Source organism: Lasioglossum baleicum, chromosome 3, assembly GCF_051020765.1.
Source record: "Lasioglossum baleicum chromosome 3, iyLasBale1, whole genome shotgun sequence".
Classification (NCBI taxonomy): Eukaryota; Metazoa; Arthropoda; class Insecta; order Hymenoptera; family Halictidae; genus Lasioglossum; species Lasioglossum baleicum.
In genome coordinates, this window is record NC_134931.1 from 3,365,748 (window position 1) to 3,383,680 (window position 17,933).

Genomic DNA, 17,933 nt, shown 5'->3' on the forward strand with positions numbered 1-17,933 from the left:
GTTTCTTTAAATGCAACCGCATACTGCTGAACTCCTACGTTTGTCGTCCTTCGCGAGATAATTTCAACGATATAGTCATTGAAGATCATTCAAGGTCGTTTGAGCCCTTGCCTTTTACAGATACAGTGATTAGAACGTCTTTATGCACAAAAATGTCGTAGAAGGGAAAAGAAAATGTACATATATTTTTTTTGTATGGCTACATGTTGGTTTTTGGGAAGCAAGGTAATAAAGAAAACAGGCAGATATCTTTTAAACGATATTTATGTAGATGCTCTCTCTTCAGAAGTTAGATTTAGACTGAAGATGGTCCGGAGCTTGCCGGTACATTTATACCAAAAACGTGAGTCATTGTCGTCATGCGGATTCAAAGGGCCGCCGCTCTATCTTTGTTTATAAACCTAAGATATCGCAGAGATTAATGTAATACGACCGGCAGAGTTGGTCCCTGGAATGTTCAAAACAATGGTTCTCTGAACAGTATTCATTTCTGTATCATGACGTCACATATCGACACCCGAAGATATGGTTCCTCGAATGTATATGTATACAATAGTTCTAGGAACAGATAAATGACGTCATATATCAATACTACATTTATTTTAATGCATAAATATTGATTACGAACGAATCGAATTTTATTTCATCTAAAATGAAACGTGTAACATTCATATTTGGTAGACTTTGTTAAAAATCTTCATCACGAGTCTGGCTCGTCAAAGTACGGCAACGGGTTAAGGTCAGAAATGTAAAAAACGATGGAAAATATAAATTCACCGTGAATGCTTACGTAATGGGATATTCTCAGCTTTATTAATGAAATGACAAAGGGTTGCTTGCAATCCCCATCTCTGAAAAAAATAAATGTTTTTATACCCTTATTCAGGTGGTTTGTCTCGGATGATTCATCCTGTGTACATAGAGTCGGTAACAATCTTAAACAGGGACCCTAACTGTTATAACTAAATAGACTGCGGATCTCTATGCAAAATAAAAATTTTTCGTGTCGATTCCAAGACACAGAAGCTAAATAATAATATCTTTCTTGTTTTAATTATTTTATTAAGCTGAAACTAATACGATGATGCTTTTAAATTTTTTTAAATATGTCCACTGCTTTAAATTCTATGCACCAGTTTTTGTTATAAATGCATAAAATCCGCAGTCTAGTTATAATCAAAAAGAAAAGTCATGGACTAACAAGTATTTCATCGACTAAAATCGTATTGGTTATAAATAAGGTAGACTGTGGATCTTCATGCATTTATAGCAAAATTGAGAAGATGAAATTGAAAATTCTTAAAAAATTCAAGATGTCAATATATGATTTCACCTCTGTTAAAATCATTAAGGGAAGAAATAACATTCGGTTTGGTTTCTATTTCTTGCAATCGATGCAGACAATTTTTATTTTGCATAAAGATCCGCAGTCTAATTATAAGTAACCGAAAATTTTTTCTCGTGTTGGTAAATGTTAAGGTCGAGGGAAATTCATTTCGATCGCTCGTAACAGTCATTGATACGAGAAATTTATTTCTATCGCTCATAACAGTTATTGATGAAGGAAATTTGTAACAGTTATTATTAAATAGTACAACTTATTAGTTGAGATAATCGAGATTCTACTGTAACGTACAATAATTTTCAAGGACTTTACAAGGATTTTCAAGGATCTTCCGCAAGATTTTTCTGAAGAGTTTAGGGAGGGTATTACGCATGTCGAACATGCTTGCTATAAACGCTTACGGAAAAGTCGGGATGGTCAGGCGAAACACAGATTCCGAGAGGGTCCGCTGTAGACTGCACAAATTATGGCAATCACATGTTTCAGTTTGCACCCAACAAGAGGTCGAAGAGGTAGAAATGTTGGGTCCGAGTGGCATTGTACTTCTTCAGAAACTTTCTAAAAGAAGGACAGACGATGTTTTTGAACAGTTACCCATCGACTGCGTGTCAAGCTGCAGGATAACCGAAACATGTGATTGCCATAAATTGTAGTCTACATACAACGGTCCTTCTCGTGTCCTGTTTTTCGTCTGACCGCCCGTCGTTTTCCTAAGCGTGTTACAGCGTGCATTTTCCATATGCATAATACCCTCTTTAAACTTTCAGAAAAATCTTGCGGAAGATCAGCGGAAGAAGGACAGGGTCCTTCGAAATTATTGTATTGGGATTAGATCAAAATGATTCAGTATCTTCAGAAAATTTCGACCGCGCAGATAAAGTAAAAGTAGTCGGGATCGTTGACGTGACCGCACATCCTTTAGGTCTTACGTTGTTGTATACCTACTATCCAACACCAGCTGTGCAGGTTGTTGACCTAACCGTACATCCCTTACCTGCAGTCACCTGCGCAGCCTGTCTCCCAATCGCCCAGTGACACACATTTTGAAACAGCAAGTGCATTTACGGCTGCTCGAGCGAGTTTTAATTCAATCAATTTCTGCTTCTTCTCTTGTTCACGACTTTAGTTAAACCATTAGCATATGTAAATTTAATAATTAATTTAGTCACTTCAATAACTTCTTCTTGAGGTGAAATTATTTATTATTTCGTTTGAACAATGGAATTGAAAAATAAAAAATTATTTGATCTAAACGCCAAATGAAAGTCAATTTTTCATGTTATTTGTAAAATAGAAATAATACAGTATTTCAAATAATTCTTTATTTCAAATGATCATTTTTTACCTTGTTCCGAATAAAATTAGCTCGTCCCTGCTCACTTGCTCGCATGTTCGTTGAATTTTCAAACTCGATTTTCACGAAAACAAAGCCATATACGAAAAAATTGTATTCTACACTTTCGTCGTATTTTTTATTTAGAATCACCTCCTTTTCAAGTGTACCGCAACGCTAAATCTATACGACTCGAAGATCAGAACATTAGTGTACGAAATCTGAACGAAAGTATAAGCCTGCTATTATTTCGCTGACCTTTTTCCTCCATGTTTCCTTGATTTATAGACAAACCTGTAATAAGCGCGAACTTTTGAACTAATTATCGCGATAAATAGCATAGTAACGTGGAAGATTATTTTTATTTAGACAGCGCACGTAGAATAGACACAGACACAGCAATTTTGCACTTCGTCCGGATAGTTGACTCTTCAGTATCGTAGCCTCACAGTTCATAGTGTACAGTATAGAGCAACTATTGTGCTTAAGAATTTGTTTAAAACATTATTTATTTTTATTCGTTCGTATTTTTGTATATGAGCCCAAATTAACTGTATAGTACCAACAATTTTTGTATAATTTATTGTTTCCTAAGTTGATAATTTAAATTGTTTCCATTTGTTTGGCCGCGAAGGGGGCCCTTTGATTGAACGGGGCTCTGGGCTGCAGTCCAAAAACCCCTTCCTAGATCCGCCGCTGAGTTCGTAAAGTTTTTAAATAAAAATTTAAAGATAAAATTGAGATATTTATTTATAGATTTATCCAATAACATGTTTTCCATTCCGTTTTACCATTTATGAGGTAATTTATCATGTTATTGAATAAACCTATGAATAAATATCTTGATTTTATCTTTGAATTTTATAATAACTTAAAATCCACCCTACAAACTTTCGTTCCAATTCTATACAGTCTATTCGACTACAGGTGGGACAATATTTAAGGGGTGGTACCTAACGACAGCACGTGTACTGTCCAGAGCACGAGAGAAAACTAGCGGGAGGGGAACGGGGCAAGAAGAACGCAAAGACAATCCGAATGGTCGGGCTTTTTTCCCCGTTCCCTTCAAGCTGGTTTTTTCTCGTGCTTCGCAAAGTACGTGCGCCATCTTTTTGTCCGGGATTTAGTACATGTTGCCGTTTAATGATTCATTTTAGAGCCTCAAATTATGATAGCAGACAGCTCAAGCAAAGCACTCAGCGCCGGAAGCTTGGCAACCGCTCTGCGGGACCGTGGACCGTACCTGATCCCGGTGCAGCCGAATCATTCTTTGCCGATTCGTCCTGCTCCATTGCCAACGCGAACGTTTCGCAAAAACGGCCCGCCCCTATTGGTTCTGTCGAAGCCTGCCACCCTGGACGTTATCGAAGTGGAGTCGGCAAAATCGGGCAGCGCAACATCTGAGGAGTCGATTTGCAAACAGAAGGATGCGAGCATCGAGACACCGTTGAGAGGCGCCTCGGCTCCCAAGGTCGTCACGCAGATTTCGAATGCGTCAAATTTCCGCGGGACGAAGAAGAGAAGTAACGACGACTGCAAGCAGGAGAAAGATTGCGCCAAGGAAAACAAGAGAAGAAAAAAATCGCACGAGGCGGATTCGAGCCAGGGCAGGGAGAATGACTTGAAGAGCTCCCTCAAAGATTTTCTGAGTAAGTTTTGCGGCTCGACCGATAACAACGGCCCGCGAGATCAGTGCACCGACACGTGTACAGGCGTAGTTTCAACTACCGATAGCAAGAACAAATGCTGTGACAAACTGGTAGTTCCTCCGTTGAGATTGAAGAAAGTTGTTCGTACGGGTAAGCGTTATCGTTTGGCAGTATGTAGTGGGTATCAACGTATCAACCGATTAAAATTTTTAACTTGATCGATTCTTGATCAGTGCTCGGTTAATTAATCGTCAAGCTTCGTCATTGATTTTACCGATCGATGGGTTCATTAAAAGTTTTAATCGTTGATGAATGGTCGTTCGTTACAATGTTAATCGTTTGTTTAAAATGTTAATTTGAAATTCCATTTTGATCTGTGCTTCAAGCTATTTACACACGTCAGAATCGTTTTTATCACACTTGTTGTAATTTTATGTTCGAATTCAAATATAAAAAATATTGTTCTTTTTCGTGATGTACTCAGTTCCATTAAAAGATATGACAACGACCTTGATTTTTTTTGTTGAAAATCGATTTTTTTTTTATTTAAAAAATTTCAATCTTGTCGGTTAAATACTGATTAACTTTGGTACGAAACACTTTTCTGTCCGACCACCCGTAGGGGCTGAAAAATCGTGGGGACTAATTTGCGCCGCACCCTGTATAATTTATAAAAATACTTTTCAATTTCAAAGACAGAGTAATAGTAGAACAATGTTGTTTACAACTCAGCTTTAACAGTAATAGTAGTACATTCTCATTTGCATATTAATGTTCTGTAGACTTTTCTGAATAAGCTGATATAGTTTAATATCACGTTATTAGTTTTAGGGGATATATTTAATCAATGGTTAAAGCGAGAAAAGCATGTAAAGTGTATCAATTGCCAAGGATATTTTTCAATTTATGTACTTTAAAAATTAAATGTGCAAGTTTAGTTTTCTGTGGCTGTTCACATTTACTGTTTCTATTTTTTTGGATATGGATGTGTGCACGTCAATTGTAATTTTGTATAATGTACCCAACATTTTCAATAATGGCTATAATAGACTTCTAATTATGTATAGAAACGGACAAAAGAAAGTTTAAGATGTAATACATACATACGATACCACAATTTTTACAAACTGAAATTTTATTTTAAAGTAACAATTCTATAAATATCATCATCTTACAAAAGAATGAAAACTAACTAAGACGACGAAACAAATGAAAAACTGGGTTGACAAAAGTTAGTTTAATTCCACGGTTTTGTGATTACAACTTTTTTTATGTTCAAACATTTTGTTAGTTTTAATACTTTGTGGGACCACCGTTGCTGTTTATTATGTCTTGTAGTATCCTATTTGTTTTATTACTTTCCAAAATAATTATTTGTTAGTACTGTTGTATTTTGTAGTTTGTTAGTAATTCTTTGACACAAGAATGAAGAGAAATATCGACAAATGTGTGCAAAATATATTTCTTGACACTAAACATTTTGTGATGCCATCAGCAACACTAATTGTTCAAACGAAACTCTGGAGGAAAGAAATATTTATTCTCAGACGAGAAATTTGTAAATGTGTGAATTATTTTTACTTTGATTTCTTCTATTGGTTTCCTGTATCCTAATCTAAATATTGGGTTGGCAAGCAAGTAATTTTGGTATTTTGAGGTGAAATGAAACCAAATTTTTTTATTCAAGCAATCAACTTTCGTCCATTCGAATGCAATCGAACAAAAAGTGGGGTTTTATTTCACCCTTAAAATACTGAAATTACTTTCTTGCCACCCCAATAGAAATATGTATGTAGCAGCGCCGCACTAGTGGTTATATCGCCCCGAACAAAAAGACAAATTGCCGCCCCTTAAGAATATATATTTTTTAAATAAAGGTATTTTTTATCTTCAATAAAAATCAAATCATTTTATTTAAATTTTAACACTTTACCTACCAGAAGCCTATTAATAGGCTTTGAAATAGTTGTGCTGTACCAAAAGAAAGCATAGAAATTTTCTTTTACATTGCAATCTTAAATGAAATTGTTAGATGACGTTATTGAGGATGACTAGTTAGTTCACAACGAAAATTGCTGTTGCTAGTGAAGGTTCCATTAAAAAATGTTTAGCCATGTAACATAGATTTTTCAAAATTATGCATTAATCACCGGTCGGTAATGTGTTAATAAAAGCATTTATTTTAATAAAAGCAAATGTTCTATTAATTGGGTATTTAACAAATCAATGTTTTTCTCACAGTTACAGCCAAAATGGCGCCCCTAAATTTTCGCGCCCCGTACAAATGTCCGGGTTGCCCCCCCCCCCCCCCCCCTAGAGCGGGCCCTGTATGTAGTATTGCTACTGTATGCAGTTATGAATGTCATCACAGCGCGGCTGTATAGGGTTAACCTTGCTTTTATCCACGTGTCGTATAGCGTTGCGGGCTTGCATTACATTAGATCAGACGAATCTAAGTACTATATCATTAAACTTTTTTTCTTCTGGCCACTGTAAAATGTTACTTTCGATCTTCTGCTATTAAACCGTTTCTTTCTTATATTTTATAGAGACAGAAAGTTGCGATGATTCCCTCGTCGCACCAGAAACCAACCACGAATCGAACTACCAGATCATCAAGGACAATACAAGGACAGGCAAGAATAACTTGCTTCACGAAAAGGAGACGAATTCGGCACCTCTGAGTAACAACAACTGCAAAGTGGTGTATCGCCGCAATAGACTAAAGCAGAAGATCCGTGAATTAAGAACCAAGAAGGAGAATCTGGCGATATTGTTGGCTGTCGATCCTTACTCGCAGCAAAACACTAGACTGAAACAAGTAATGAATCGGTACGATAAACAGATCGAGAATCTGTCTAAATTGTACGTCAAACTATCCACGGCATGTCCATCTCCGGATAAAGACGAGGACCCTGAATATTCATCGAAAGCCGAATACCTTTCCGCTGGCTCGAATAAAAACAAGAATGAATCTGTGGAAAATAAACCTCCAATGTCGACGTCTCCCGAACCTCCGGAACTGTCTCCGCGATCTTCTACTACTTACGAGAATATACCACCCGAAGAGGTCAGGAACAGTCCTCCCATCTTGCCCAGAGTTTGCTTGGCCATTACATCGACTCAGGACGGAAAGTTCGAGATCTCCGAGAGTAAAATTTGGCCCGTGACCCAGGAATTAATGGATCAGACAGTCTCTGCAGATTCTATCGGAGATATTCCTGTAAAAACGACGCCGACTGACTCGGAAGAATGTAGGCAAATAACGGAGAACAGTTTAAACATAGAAGCGGATGATTTTCAGCTAGACGAAAAATATTTGAACCATTCCGACAACAACATAGTTCAACTCTTCGAAGATAGTCATCCGGAAAAGAAGGATGAAGAGAAGCATGAGGTGGACGAAGATGAGCTCTCTCCAGGCCGATTGGTCATCCACGAAGAGGAGAAAATAAATTCCATTCACTTTCCTGATTCTGGACCAGTTATCAGCTCGGTGATAAGCGTACCCGAAGTGGCTGCTACCGTTTCCGCTGGTGACATATTTAAGTCTACCAGTAGCAAGCAAGTTTTGCAAACCAATTGTTACGAACCTAGTCAGAAAGAGAGACGCGCAAAAGTTAGCGAAGTTAACCAGAACGTGCAACAGGTACGAACATTGAAATATCTCTTTTCGAATGTAAATTATACGTCTGAATATTAATTTTTTTTTTTCTTAAACAGGTCACCTCAAGCTCCAATCAATCAATCCAAATACAGTTCATAAAGGCTCCTCCGAGACAGGAAACTATCATGTAAGAGAGAAAATTGATAGGTCCTTTTTTTAATTAGGAACTTTTCTAGATTTTCAATTTCGAATAACCCTGATTTTTCGTTTCGATGTCTCTATTCATCATATCTCTAATGAACATACAGTGGCTCACGAAAGTATTCGAACGCACATTAAAACAGAATAACTTTTTTATAATTGTAACAAACGACCTGATTTTTTATAATCAATTAGAAATACTGGTTTATGAAATCATATGCAAAAATGATTCTCCAAAAAATTATAATTTACAAAGTTACATGCAAAAATAAAAAACGCATTTTTTAAACTTTTTTATTAGGGCCCTTAAAGAAATTTAAAATATGGGTTTTGTAGATCTATTTTAGTTATACACATGCTGAAAAAAATCGGTTGACGCAGGAAAAAAACGACACGCATCGAAAGATGTACGATTTTGTGGATTTTAAGCAGAAACTGATCAAAAATCGTGTAAAACTAGGATTTTCAACATTTTTAATCGCTTGCAGCTCGTGTGTATGTTAACCGATTCTGACGAAATTTTCAGTATGTGTATAACTAAGATAGATCTTCTGTTGGTTTTTGGGAAGCAAGGTAATTTTGTAATAAAGAAAACAGGCAGATATCTTTTTAAACGATATTTATGTAGATGCTCTCTCTTCAGAAGTTAGGTTTAGACTGATGATGGTCTGGAGCTTGCCGGTACATGTTATACCAAAACGTGAGGCATTGTCGTCATGCGGATTCAAAGGGCCGCCGCTCTATCTCTGTTTGTAAACCTAAGATATCGCAGAGTTTAATGTAATAGAACCGGCAGAGATGGTGCCTGGAATGTTTAAAACAATGGTTCTCGGAACAGTATTCATTTCTGTATCATGACGTCACATATCGACACCCGAAGATATGGTTCCCCGAATGTATATGTATACAATAGTTCTAGGAACAGATAAACGACGTCATATATCAATATCTTCAAAACATATATTTTAAATTTTCTTTAAGGGCCCTAATAAAAAAGTTAAAAAAATGACTTTTTTATTTTTGCATGTAACTTTGTAAATTATAATTTTTTGGAAGATTTTTTTTGCATATGATTTCATAAACCAGTGCTTCTAATTGATTATAAAAAATCAGGTCGTTTGTTACAATTATAAAAAAGTTATTCTGTTTTAAAAGCAATTCTTTAAAAAGCAATCAAAATTACATGAGTTGTATACTGTTTATAGAGCATGTTTTAAAAAGAATGTGTTGACTGTTGCCATGATTCCAGTCCTAGATAAAAACAAACAATGAGGACATATCTATATGTTATTTGGTATATGTATACATATATTATTTACAAAATTTTATTGATCGCGTCGCCCTAAATTGTGACACCTGGTGAATAAATGATATGTGCAACATTTCAGCTCGATCGGACATTGTTATTATTATATTACATTGTAATTACTAATTACATAGTACTTACATAGTACATCATAAATATATATATATATATTTCTATATCGTTGAATGTCTTTCCATGCTCTATAACTACATGCAAATGAAATACAAGGTCATGATAAAGAAAAAATTCGAAAGTTTGAAATTTCGAAAATTGGATTTAAAAAGAAAAATTTTTTCTTTAGCATTATATTTACTTATATGTATAATTAATATTTTTTATGCGATTAATAGACTACAACAAAAGTGCAAGAAAGAAAAGCCGTCCGGTGATGCTGCTCAAGAAAACATCAACAATTACACCATTACTGAACAATTTCCAACGCTTGGTAACTGGGTAGCTCGAATGTCTAAGAATGTGGGTACTCTTCCGCTTAATGGACCAATTGAAAATCCTCCCCGTGTAAGAATACTTTTAATACTTGGTAAAATTTTAATTTGTTTCTTATATATTTTTATAACCGATAGGAATTTTACAGGTATCTATATCGAAAATCCAGAAGACAGTTGCTCCTAATGTATCTAGTGATATGAACACGAACGTTCAGTATGGTGCTGAGCCGTGGCAGTACTATCATCACCAACAACAGCGGCAGCAACAGTTGATGCAACATGTTGCATCTGTGGCGCTTACACAACCAGTTCCAATGGTTCCACCACCACTATATCGACCTGCCATGTATCCACCTATATCAATGAATCAATATTACCCAAACACCTATCCTGTAAGTAGAAAAAAGCTGTACATAATTATGAACAGTTTAGTGTTACGTTATACACTATGTCAATATAGCTGAAAGTTCGAATTTCGAATCGCACATTGTGAAACAGATTAATATCGTCAGTAATTTCTTGAACTTCTAGATGGATCCCTACAACAGTGCGCCTCTCAACTATCATCCAGCAATGTGTTCTTATGGTCCCTATCCATATGATCCTCGACTACATCCACCATCGTTGCCAGGGTATCATTTCCCCATGCAAGAAGGCCTTCGACCAATGCAACAGCCAGATAAACGTTACCCTCCTCTACCAGAACCTGTACTGAAGTATTCGTCACCTACAACAAACAATCTACAACAATCATCTGCTTTACCTCCTGATCGCCTTCGAGGGAACATGAACGCTAATATGAACGGAAATATGACCGGGAACAGGAACGCTAATATCAACGGAAATATGACCGGGAACATGAACGCTAATATGAACGGAAATATTACCGGGAACATGAACACTAATATGAACGGAAATATGACCGGGAACATGATCGGGAACATGACCGGGAACATGACCGGGAACATGACCGGGAACATGACCGGGAACATGAACGGGAACATGAACGGGAACATGAACGCGAACACGAACGGGAACGTCAATCGAAACATCAATCGAAACGTCAATGGGAACATCAATGGGAACATCAATGGGAACATGACCGGGAACATGACCAGGAACACGACCGGAAACACGACCGGAAACACGACCGGGAACGCGATCGGAAACATGACAGGAAACATGAACGGGAACATGAACGGGAACATGAACGGGAACATGAACGGGAACATGACCGGGAACATGACCGGGAACGTGAACGGGAACGTGAACGGGAACATCAACGGAAACAATGTTGGTGTACAAGGTCTACCATCGCTTTATTTACCACCTACATCGTTGCCTTCATCGCAACAAGCTCTATCTGGACCAATTCTGCCTGGATATGCCCAAACCAATCAACTCTCCCGGAACAGAATGATTCCTGACGTAGTAGCGGCGGCAGCTGCTGCCGCAATTGTTGCAGCAGCTTCCATAGGTAAGCAAAGTGACCTAGCGTGCAATGTAAGAAAGACTGACTTGTCAAACTCAACGATGACAAACGTTGTACATTCAGACACGCCGTGTGCTGGAAGCTCCAGTAAAACAGAGGTTTTAAATGTGAATAATCAATTTACACACGATTCCGCCTTTTCCGAGAATATTCATCAGAATAGTACAAAGTATCACCGGATGCAAAATTATTTGTTTGATCGATTGAATCTTCTCACCAGAACCAACGACTTTATGCAACCAGGTTCTACCAGCGATAATCGGTTGCAACTGACAGCTATTAAATCTTCCACAACACGAAGAATTTTACCTGGTCAAATGACTAAGCCTAGTGTTGAACACGAATTTAGAAACTGCGAGACACCGCACTTGGGCAAGGTGAATCGTAGCCCTAACAGCTTACATAATTTAGTTTGCTCCAATTGCGGGACCTTGGGACCTAAATTCAAGTGTCTTGGTTGCGAAATGGTTTTTTATTGCGACGGACGATGCCAACAAAAACACTGGGGCCTTCATGTACAGCTGTGCCCGAAAAAAATGCCAAAATTGAAGAAACTTTCTTGAGAGTGTGCAATATCTCATTTAAATTCGCTCAATTTCGACGATTCGTTTTGGCAAGTGTTACGCCCACAGTTTCTTCATACGGGTACACAAAAATTACTCGAGTAATCGGAAGAAGTCTCCTGGCAGAAAGGAATGCGGCGGCAAGCTGTCCGATTGGGTCATTCCACTGGCACTTTCTGTTCTAGCCGAATATTAGCTAAAGTATGTGACGTCACGGCCTAACCATTGGCCGCAAGCGAAGACCCCTTTGCCCCTGTGCCGCGCCGTCTCGAGGACTTCTTGCGAGCCACGGGGAGGACTGGGGTGTCTCATGAGATATCCGGGCCCCGGGTATTTTTGCTCTACCCGGGTGTTTAATGGGTACTTGGGTAAAGAGATTAGCTGCTCTAATTGCAAATGTCTATTACACTGTTTAACATCAATTTGACATTTTGATAAGCAGTAGGCTAAGGTCAGAGTGGCTCCGAAGTCCGACGTATCGGACTCTTTTCGGACCGAATCGTCCGACATTGGAGCCCACTCCGACCATAGCCATAGACCAGAGGTCGGCAAGGAATGCTCGTTTCGGTCGATTCTCGACGACTATACCCCCTTTCCCGGCCGCGCGTCTCGCTCCCCGTGACGGTTCTAGTTCTTCCGCGACACCCGTATCAATAGGTTACCACATTACCAAGTAGGCTTATTCCACTATATCGCATGATAATTTTGGAAAATAAACATAGAAAATAAATTCGGAAGATAAAGTTGGAAAACAGATCTTAAGTAACAGATTGAACAGATAATTTAACAGATCTTGACCGTCACGGAGAGTGAGACGCATGGCCGGGAAAAGGGGGCGTGACCCTTGAAAATCGGTCGAAACGAGCACTTTTCGCCGACGTCTGCTAAACGACTAGTATACAATACACTGTGGAGCATAACTGCAGCACCACTAAAGTTTTCAAGAATTTTAAGCATTTATAAAGGGTGTTTCAGGTTCTTCTGGACAATATTTATCAGATAAATTGTTATAACATACACACTATAAGTGTTCCTCTACCAAAATTACGTTTGCAAAATATGCACCGGTAGTGGGATATTGGACCATTGTAGAGACGACAGATTAAGACTTGTCTCCCCACTCTATCTTCCTCTTCTACGACACTATTCCTCCACGGCCCGATCACGTGACGCGCTTCGTCTTTGTCGTGCGTATGTCACATTGTCGCGTGACTAATCTGGTACTGGTAGAGAGAGGGTAACTCTTCCCCTCAATTCGAGTCAGTTCCCCCGGTTTTATAATAGAAATGATTGTAGAGTGTAGTAGAGTGAGAGACAAATATTAATCTGACGACTATGTATCGAATATTGGACGGTTTTCTCGCGCACGCGCGTTCAGTGCAATAATGTATCTATTTATACTGCGGAGAAAGTAGGAGGGGGTATTATTAGGACGAGACTACGCGCGAGACAAGCGTCGAATTTTTGGTAAATTATTATTAATATTTGAATGACAATAAATGAAGCAACATTAAACGAAGAACATTGATTTTAATGCCAGCTCACACTTTTATTAATGTCTACTTACACGATCTCAATTTCTATTCATGTTTTCACGAGTGTATTCTAGTCTGATCGTTTTGTGGCGTTCTAGAAAAGTGTAGGTGCAGACATCAATTTCTGTCTTTTAATGTTGGGATTCCGTTTAAAAATGCGTTGAACCGTCCAAAAGGAAACATACAGCTCGCGCACTTCTTTACAATTTCTTGACATCTGTTTAATGTATTACTCGCAATTTTTACAACTTACCTTCTGGCAGGAATAGTTCCTTTGGTCCTGCTATCTTATTTTTCCCATGCTTATAATTAGTAAACTTGAATACAACCCTATGGGAACTGTCGAGGTTCAGTCCGATTTCGCGAATTCCCACCTTGTGTTCCTAAATGCTAAAGTTGCCCTTTCTTCTTTTCTTCTAAGGTAACTATCGCGTGGTATTATACAGGGTGAGGCACCTAAGATTTACACCAAAAATATCTCCGTTGTTTACAGTAATACAAGAAAACGTTTAATTCATTTTTGAACATTTTAAATTGTTTAATTAATTTGACTTTGTCATCGTCTTTTTTTTTAATGGAACGGCGTATTTTGAGGTTAGTGATACATTACAGCTAATGAAAAAACAAATTCAACCAGGGATAATATGTTGACTTTCAAATGACCTCCGAAGGTGTTATTGTTCAGAAAACAATTGCCTCACTGAACCGAACATTTGCTGCCTGAAACATTTTCTTGTGTTATTAGTAGACAGCTGATCTTTATGCAAAATAAAATTTTTCTACGTGAATTTCAACAATCTGGAGTGAAATAGAAATTTGTTTTCTCTCGTAATATGTTTAATCGGTTAAAAATAACATAACAGTATTTTTAAATTGTTTTAATATTTTCACTGTTTTAAATTACACCTACTCAGTTTTGCCATAAATGCATAAAATCCGCTGTCTAGTTATTAGAAACAACGGAGGTATTTTCGGTGCAAGTCTTAGGTGTCTCGCCCTGTATAAATTGAATAGCAAAGATACTTGTTCAGCAAACATCCCCCATGAAAATTCGTGAAGTTTGTTAAAAATACTGCAGTGTATTATACATATAAAGCTATTAGTAAAAATTCATAAACTTAAGGATGAATAGATCCATCCATGTCTACGATTACTTTTGTGAGCGTTTGTATATGCTGTTTTTTATCATTGGAGTAGGCTACACAACAATTTTATATGGTAATGCAAGTTAAATTCAAATCGACTGTATCGAATTGAAGGATTTGGCACGCAATGTACCTGGATTTGAAAACTTTAATCACGACGTATTACAAACTGGTTGTAAATAGATAAGAACAACATTATTTATGATAATATCTGCGACTTGAAAGCGATTCATTTATTTTTTCATATGATAAATGTTTATTTCCGATCTGTCTCTGCGATACTTAGAATAGTTTGTTTAGTATGATTATTTGATAAATTATTTATCGAAGCAATATTAATATCTGACTGAGAACGATTATATTATTTTGTGATGTCATAAATATTTATGTCCGATCATTTTCTGCGATACTTAGAAACGTTTATCTAGTATGATCATCTGATAAATTATTTACCGAAGTAAGTTTGTCTGTTTGTTATTGCGGAAATAATGTAATCTATTATATCGGAAAATCAATGTCCACCCGTAATTCTGTTGGACATTTAAAGTAGAAACATTTTGATACTGCCACGTGTATATGTTATGATGTAAGATGTTAGGGTGCACTAGGGTGCAGATAATTTTTATACGAAATAATTATACTTAACGTTAACGTTTGGAAGTCGTACGTGTTGATCTCAACAGTAAACATATCTTAATGCAAATGACAATGAAAATATTCGTGTTTTTTTTATATATGTATTTATTGATGTCTGTGTAATTTAGACGTATAATACACAAACGCGAGAGAAGTCAAAGATGTCCGTTGTATCATGAGCGAACATCAAGAAATATACGGTATTATTGTGTTTGCTAGGATTGGAAGCATACTGCAAACAATTGTAGAGATGGGCTGTAGCCCAGGGCCCCCTTCGCGATAAAAAAAAAATAAATAAAAACGATTTGAAGTAAGAACTTAAGAAAAAATAAATTATACAGAAATTTGTTGTGCTTCAGTTAATTTGGGTTGATTGGATAGACCTCCAAACAGTGTTAGCCCCGGGTCCCAAAATGAACGGTCCGCCGCTATCTGCCTTCTTGTTCGCTCATTCAGTCGAAACGCACCAAACTACAATCATGTGATAATCTGTGCCTCATTTACGCTAGCTTATTTGTAGTCTTATACTTCAATGTTTATCGAAAGAGTGCTGTATATATTTTTATACAACTCAAACAACGTGATATATTGTATATTTCATAATGGGCTGTTGTATATCCTTTATACCATGTAACGATGTTACATATTGTTTAGTAAAGCACAAAGTTGACTTTGTATTTATCGTTGTATGTGTCATTGATATTACCATCTGTCACCCGAGAAAATGATAATTGGTTTACTCCTTTGTAAATATGTTTATTACATTGGACATTTCCGCTCTCCATTACCTTCTTCTGATTTATTTTTTCATACAGCGTTGCTCTCAGTCCTTGGCATTCCTAACAGGTGCCATGCGTGGTCCAAATGGGGATGGCCGAGCGCACGCCTGAGTTAGGCTTTCCTAACAGGTGCCATCGTATATACAGGGTAATTTGTTTATATCTTTAAACTGAAATATCTCATGACGCACTGAACTTTTCGCTCAAACTTTCTTGTAAATATATCTTCGTTGTAAATATGTCAAGTAATTAATTATTGCCGTAACTTCACATTGCTCGTATTTTTTGACTCCGACACAGCCTTCTGCTGTGCCGAACCTTGCTCGTATGTATATGTATATCTTTTTTATCATGAATTGTTACAGATACATCTCGTCGGTGCCAGAGAGAATATGAGATCGAGAACAATAGAGAAAAATTAATCAAGTGGCCAAGTGGCAAATTACCATTATCTGTTGATATTATTCAGACAATTTTTATTTTTCAGAAAGATCCGCATTATTGATTATAGTTATCGATACATTATTTCTCGTACAACATTATTACAGCAAGTATAAAAATCAATTCATAAAATGTATGTTACACATTATTGGTTTCATCAATTATTTATTATTAGTGGCTGAAGCACTGGACGTGGCACACTAGAAGTCTGACGGTGTGCCGAGTTTCTCCAAGTTAGTGAACATTCGTGTTATAAATGTTTAGAATGTAATATACATGAGTTTTGTACATGTACAGGGTGTATAAAAAGTAATGGTCATCCGTCCCGTCGTTGACTTGTACTAATGAATTTCGAATACCTCCTTCGACATCATTTTCTCCTAATACTTTATCAATATTTGCGAGATTTTCGCAAATTCTCGCCAATTTTCGATCGTCAGACTTGTTGTTGACTTGTACTACTGAATTTCGAATACCTCCTACGACATCATGTTCTCCTAATACAAATTCAATTATCGAGATTTTCGGAAACTCGCCAATTTGCGGCCGTCTGACTTGTCGTTGAGTTGCACTACTGAATTTTGAATACGTCCTTCGATGTTATGTTCTCCTAATACAAATTCAATTGTCGACATTTTCGACCGTCTGACTTGTCGGTGAGTTGTACTACTGAATTTCGAATACCTCCTTCGGCATTATGTTCTCCTAATACAAAGTTCGATTTTTCGAAAATTTTCCGATAACCTCGAAAATTGAGTTTTGTATTAGGAGAACATGATGCCGAAGGAGGTATTCGAAATTTAGTAGTACAACTTATTAGGAGAATATGACATCGAAGAAGGTATTCAAAATTCAGTAGTACAACTCAACGACAAGTCAGACGGTCGAAAATGGGCGAAAAATTTCGAATGTATCGAAAATTTAATTTGTATTAGGAGAACATGACATCGAAGGAGGTATTCGAAATTCAGTAGTACAACTCAACGTCAAGTCAGACGTTCGAAAGTTTTCGAAAATCTCGAAAAGTGACTTGTATTAGGAGAATATCAAAGAAGGTGGCCGAAAATTTATAGAAAACGAATATTCTGCTAATGCAAAACTTAATTTTTGTCCAATTTGAAAAAAGTTTCTCCATTCAAATTTTCGAAGTTATTAAGGTTGGCGCACACTAGACCGCACCGCTCTGCACCGCGACTGCACGCCGACCGCCCGCTTCCGCAGTTTTGACTTTCTTCTATTAGTTTGAATGGGAGTGCGCACACCTAACAGCAACGTCACAGCGCCAGCACGCCTCCGTACCGCTACGAAGTTAGGTGTGCGCACTTCCATTGAAACTAAATAGAAGAAAGTCAAAACAGCGGAAGCGGGCGGTCGGCGTGCAGTCGCAGTGCGGAGCGGTGCTGTCTAGTGTGCGCCAACCTTTAATCTATCTCTACTATCAAGTATTCATGT

At 37.4% G+C, this 17,933-nt stretch overlaps 1 protein-coding gene across 5 annotated transcripts in view; it reads left to right on the plus strand.

The window, feature by feature from the left end:
• LOC143207082 (uncharacterized) overlaps positions 1-16,176 on the plus strand; it is a 30,586-nt gene extending 14,410 nt beyond the window's left edge. Inside the window, exons 3-9 of one of the 5 annotated variants that reach the window (XM_076420134.1) lie at positions 3,836-4,477; positions 6,877-7,976; positions 8,051-8,121; positions 9,792-9,960; positions 10,037-10,282; positions 10,422-11,367; positions 11,603-11,805. In XM_076420134.1, coding sequence (XP_076276249.1) covers positions 3,836-4,477; positions 6,877-7,976; positions 8,051-8,121; positions 9,792-9,960; positions 10,037-10,282; positions 10,422-11,367; positions 11,603-11,655 — 3,227 coding nt within the window. In that variant the 3' untranslated portion in view covers positions 11,656-11,805. Of the gene's footprint in view, positions 1-3,835; positions 4,478-6,876; positions 7,977-8,050; positions 8,122-9,791; positions 9,961-10,036; positions 10,283-10,421 lie in introns of all 5 variants that reach the window. The other 4 variants (XM_076420133.1, XM_076420131.1, XM_076420132.1 and 1 more) reach the window with 4 other exon arrangements.
• Positions 16,177-17,933: the final 1,757 nt, after the last annotated feature.